The sequence below is a fragment of the Bactrocera latifrons genome, unplaced genomic scaffold (assembly GCF_001853355.1).
Source record: "Bactrocera latifrons isolate USDA-ARS-PBARC rearing strain unplaced genomic scaffold, ASM185335v1 scaffold_16, whole genome shotgun sequence".
Classification (NCBI taxonomy): Eukaryota; Metazoa; Arthropoda; class Insecta; order Diptera; family Tephritidae; genus Bactrocera; species Bactrocera latifrons.
This window is the reverse complement of record NW_017535074.1, coordinates 2,748,240-2,754,173: the sequence shown is the minus strand read 5'-3', so window position 1 is coordinate 2,754,173 and position 5,934 is coordinate 2,748,240. Positions and strand designations below refer to the sequence as shown.

Below are 5,934 nucleotides of genomic sequence, written 5' to 3'. Positions count from 1 at the left end.
TAATTTAATATCAAATTTAAGTAAATGACTTATATTTCGAAAATTTTCTTCAAACTATTAAAAAATAACCAGTTACCAACTAGTTTGCATTTCGACACAAATGTAACTGTTTCATATATCTTTGCTTAGTAACTGTTTCATATATGTATCTTTGCTTTCAAATAACAAAAACGCTTAATAATGYATACATATATTGATTAGCGCACATATTTCCTACAGGGTCACCAGCAACAATTTCCCCATACAAGCAGCAGAGTGGAAAATTGAAAGGAGCACACACACACACCAGCAGCATCATTTGTACCTGTTTTTTTCCTGAAATTTCTCAATTCATTCACACATATGTAGCTAACGGTATACTTTGTACARCCGAATATTTGCGCTCATTTGCGATTTTTCTCCGCAAGCACAATGCGATTGAGCAAATAACACAAATACTCGCACGGCTGCTACTCTTTTATGTACGTGTGTATGTTGTGTATTGTAAATGCTTATTGCTGTCGACAAATGTTGATGATGCGTTGCTAACATTATTGCTGACACACAGCTGTCTGCAGTAATACAAATGCAACAAGAACAACAACAACAGCAACTCGTTGTATATCCGCTTGTTGCGCTTTGCTTGACTGCACCGACGGCGGTCAGCGGCAGCCAACGTCGCAGTTGCAATCAAATGTGAACGGCGATGGCACAATTGCAATGTCAATGCGCACAGCTACAAACAATAATAACAACAACAAAAATGTGTACAGCGTGTGTGCAGCAGATAAGAAGGCAATGAATTGCTCACTGGCCATTGCGCTGGACTATGCTCGTGTACGTGATGTGTGTGTGTGAGAGAGTGATTTTTGCTTATTTACTGCTTTCTTGCATTATTTTTGCCTTTTTCTGGCTTAAATCACTTGCCTTACTTGTACTTGTTGTTGGCACAGTGCATAAAGCCTGTTGGCTTTACGCTTCACTGCTTCTGGTCAATTCCCGTTTGACAGTTTAGACTTGGCTTCAGCTTTAATGGCGTTGAAGCAACTGAGTGTTTACAGCGTCTTTGWAGATCGTAAATAATCAGTGGAGATTATCAACTGCAGATTATATTTTTTTGAGTTGTGTAGCAGAAAATTTAGCTTTAAAGTCTGGTATATAAGTAAATTTGGAATCTGACACTATATACAAATGTATATATGGATCTTTGAGTTTTTGGGGTCGACTGTAATTGCAAAATAAAATTACCGTACACATTCTTTTTATCTCAAAAAGGACCATTTTTTAGTTTTCCTTCCAGAATAATYATCAATCAATCAAAAATTTGCGAAACAGCTGTGAACTCTGGTATTTTATGAATTCTCAAAACTCCTAAACATGAATTACCGTACACTTATATATTGTAAATATYAATACCAGCCAACTTGCTATTTTCGTTCCGAGTTTTTGCAACCTCATTCCGCCAAATACTGGACAGTTCAGCAGAAAGTGTGTTTACAATTTCTCTTCACCTCCCATACAGCAATTTACACTCCACACGATATGTATTTGGTCTCATAGCTGGTGAGCCTATTGGACAACATCCAGTAAAAACACCTTCTGCAGCGGTGACATGAACCTTGCTAAGAACAATAAGTATAGAATATCTCGTTCATTAGACTCTGGACCAGATGATTTTCGCAACTGCATAAGCTTTAGTTGCTGCCAAGCTCACGAGAGTTTCATGGAGYCAAAGATAGGGCTCACGAGAGATTCATAGATCCAAAGATAAGGCGCAAGACTGAAACAGAGTATACACTCGTTCCAGAAAYGGGTGAAATAGAGTTCATAGTATGGTATCTAGCAAGCTCGTCGGTTTTGCWKTTTCCAGCGATTCCTTTGTGACATTGTGTTTTAAGTATGTGAATATTATTGAATTCCTCAAACTCTGTCTTGTCGACATAGAATTTGAATGGAATTTTAATAATGCCATCTCTTTAATTCTCAGTACAGTTTTATGTCCAACTTTTGCTGAAGTTAGATTGAAACATCTTGACAGTGACACTTTTGGTGAACCTGGCAAAGTTGCTAGGATTGGTATAAGCCATTCAAATCAATGAAATTTGGGAATCATAAATGTCATGAGAGCTTCTAGCTCTGCAAGCGGGATCCTAAATTAGCTTCGACCTAACCTAACCTTAACCACAGCTCCTACTTAATGCGGGTACGCCCTCATTTGTCTTAAAATAAGTAATTTAATCTTTGAAGACTAATCGCCAAGAAAGTAAAAATAAATTAAACAGATATAAATATGCTGCTCATGTGCAAGAACTGAAGCCGATCGACCCTCCCAAGCGACATTGTTTTATTCCATTGGCGTTTGAAAAGTTCCAAGAAGATCCGATGTTATCGAACCAAATATTGTTCAGCGATGAGGCCCATTTCTTCACCAATGGGTATGAACACAAAGAAAATTGCCACAGTTGGGACAAAGGGCGACCTGAAGAGATTCAGGCACTGCCATTTTATATAGAAATTACAACGATTTGGCGTGGCTTCTTGACCGGTGWAAACATCGGTCCATATTTCTTTRAAAATGATGCCGATCTTTATAGCGCTTGTAATTAATTTGGTTTYWACAATACGGCGCCACTTCACAACATCGCAACAATCATTGAATTTATTGAGAGAACACTTCAGTGAGCAGATAATTTCCCGTTATGGGCCGGCTACCAAGATGGTGTGAGATCACACCGTTAAACTTTTTCCTGCGAGGTTATGTAAAGTCTAACGTCTATGCGCACAATACCGCTTCGATTTAGGTGTCGGAGCAAAGCATCAGGCRTGTCATTCGCAAGTTAYCAGTTGAAATTATCGAACGAGTCATTGAAAATTGGAGTCAAATTATTCCAACCATTCTGACATTTCTTTATGGCAAGCAAGACAATTTTATTTACTTTCTCCGCAGAATTTAAAAATTAACACCGACGGGTTCTAATGTGTTGTAGACACATAATTTTTAAAACATTGCCACTGCTTAACTAATTGTTACAAATAGACGAAGAAGAAATTACCGGAATTAAAATAAATTGTATTTCTCCMAAAACGAATAATATAATTACATTTGCGCTAGAATTAAATATGCTTTCGCCAACTTCCTTGCTCTACATGCTCCATATTGCCTCCCCGATGGTTGCACTTGCGGGCTAATTAAGGCTAATGGAGGTGCATATGTGCGCCGGAGTATCACCTGCGGGACAGTGCTGTCATATTCCAAGCGCATGGACGCTGGCTGGGAGTGCGAGCATTTTTAAGTAGCTTAGTGCTAATGAGATAAAATGCATATGCAAGGTACAGGATAATTAAAAAAATTAGTCAAAAGCACTGGAATAAGCGTGTTAAGGCAACGAGTGAAAAACCTTCCAGCACATGAAAGGAGTTGAAGCTTTAGATGTTTGATATCAAAAGGAATAATGGAGGATTTTAAAGAAAATTTTGTAGTATACAGTTCGGTCCGTTAAATGGATTTGAGAAATGTAAAATTTAAATATGAATTAAATAAAATGACTGGTTCTAAAGCAACTAGTTCAAAGTAGGGTTCAAGAAACTAGTTTCAGGAAACTTTTGAAATTTAAACCTTAATTAAATAAATAAAAACTAGTCCTAAAGTAACCAGATTAAATTTCTTGTCTTGTAACTAGTTGAGGACTAGTTATGTACTGCTCAAATTATAAATAATTATTAATTAATTAAAAAAAAATTTTGAAGCCTTATATAACCATATCAAGCAGTATAATAAAGGATTTAAAAAAAATTTCTAATAAAAAATTGTTATTTAAAAAAAAACTGGTCCTAAAGTTACTAGTTTAGTGTTGGGTTCAAGTAAAAAAAAAAATTTATAAAAAATTGTTTTTTAAAAAACTGGTCCTCAAATTACTAGTTCAGTGTTGGGTTCAAATAATTAATTTCAGAAAACGTTTGAAATTTTAGTCTTAATAAAATAAATAAAAACTAATCCYACAGTAACTAGTTCGATATTGTTTTTTGTAACAGTGGATTACTGGTTATGAACTGCTAACATTATGAAATATAGTTCAATAATTATTTAATTTTTGAAACTATAAACTGTTCCGAAACTAACTATACAGATGTAGTTTTTAAGTAGTTAGTTTAAGAGACTTGGCCGAATTAAAAAAACTATAATTGCTTTAATAATATAAACTAGGTTTATATAAAAATATACTAGTTCAGGAAATTCAGTTTTGGCGTAATATAAAAACAATTTTATTAATTTAAATTTATTATTAATTACCTTTGTAACCAAAACTGCAGCAAACTAGTTTCAGCCCAGTAAAAAATGAACTAGTTCAAAATTATTTAGTTTTGAGATGGTAAAAAAAAAAACTTTAAAGACTATACTACCCCAAAAAAAATATTTSTTACCTTTGTTAGAAGAGCCGGAACTAATATGATACAAACTAGTTTCGGTTTACATAAAAATATACTAGTTTCAAAGTAAGTAGTTTCGGAGTAGTATAAAATTGTATAAAATAGTATAAAATTACCAACCTCTATAAACCAATAAATTGAAATTCTGAAAAATTCAGCGCCATTMATTTTTTTCCAACAGGGTATCTACTTGTATGTATATACTCGCATGCCATTTGTGTCTAACAAAATTAATTACTTGAAAATCTTTTAACTGCACTTTGGCCACAAAATATACAATGTGGCTGTTCGGGAAAAAAGCGCCAACTGCAGCCACAAAGGCCAACAAAGAGGTGAAAGAGAGTTCGTAAGAGCAAAAAGTACGGAGTCAGAGTAATGTCATTTATATACGAAGCAACCACACTCAAGCACATTCACCACACACATACAGTGTCTGATACGTGAAGATTTTATTACATTTTTTTTTTTTTTTTTTAAATATAAATTAAAAAACAAAAACATTTTGTGTGGTTTTTCGCCACTTTCGACCACAACTTAACACACACATATTTTACAACGCGCTGCCACCACATATTTTAAATATACGTATGTATGTATGTTTCTCTTGTATATTTCAGCTCTGCTATGGTGCCTCGAGTCCGGCACTCTCGGATCGCAGTCGCTTTCCAACACTATTTCGCACACATCCCTCCGCAACGGTACACAATCCGACACGTATAAAGTTAATGAAAAAATTCGGTTGGTCACGTGTGGCCATACTGCAGCAGGCCGAGGAGGTCTTCATATCGGTGAGTATAATGAAATGGCAGTCATTACGGTAGATAACCATCAGTAGCATTTATTTCAAGGCGAGATAGAAAGAGCGAATGAATAAGCGAAATWGCAAAAGCGTAATGTAATATATTTACACATATAATTTTACTTGTGTGTTTGAGTRTGCACATGCTGCTCAATGCAATGAGTACTTAAAATGCCAAAGGTGTATGCAGTGCCAGCCACAAAATGAATTAATAAATAAGTGAGCTTGGAAGTGTGGCAAAAAAAGCATTTGTTGCCAAGGCACTTCAACTCTAATTACATAAATGTACACACACATCCACACATGCATTTTAATTTACTTGTTTATGTGTGTGTTTGTGTCAGAGATTTGGTAAAAGCTTTTCCTGTCAACGAAATTCTTCTATGCGCCGCAATATATGCTATGTTTTCAATGCCAGCAAAATATTGTTTTAATTATTTCAAYTTAATACTTTCACGGCAATTCAACTGTGCACAAATATGCAATTTATTGCAACTCAAGTGGCATTAAATGTTCAAAGTAATTTTCTGTTTAATAATTTTGTGTACTTTAACAGTTTTCCACAAGAACAATAACAAAGTATCATCATTCTTTCTTCTCTCAAGTTATTGARAAGACAAATTGCTTAAATTTACAAATTAAGATGTGACATGTGGAAACTGAATTGAAAATGTTAAGTATTTGAGTTTTAAGGTCGGATTAGCACAATAAAAATATCGAAAAATAAA

General features: G+C 34.7%; 1 protein-coding gene across 1 annotated transcript in view; it reads left to right on the top strand.

Annotated features, from left to right (window-relative positions):
- Positions 1-4,685: 4,685 nt before the first annotated feature.
- LOC108966348 (gamma-aminobutyric acid type B receptor subunit 1) overlaps positions 4,686-5,934 on the top strand; it is a 118,110-nt gene continuing 116,861 nt past the window's right edge. The window contains exons 1-2 of the mRNA XM_018929197.1: positions 4,686-4,739; positions 5,025-5,195. Coding sequence (XP_018784742.1) covers positions 4,686-4,739; positions 5,025-5,195 — 225 coding nt within the window. The remainder of the gene's footprint in view (positions 4,740-5,024; positions 5,196-5,934) is intronic.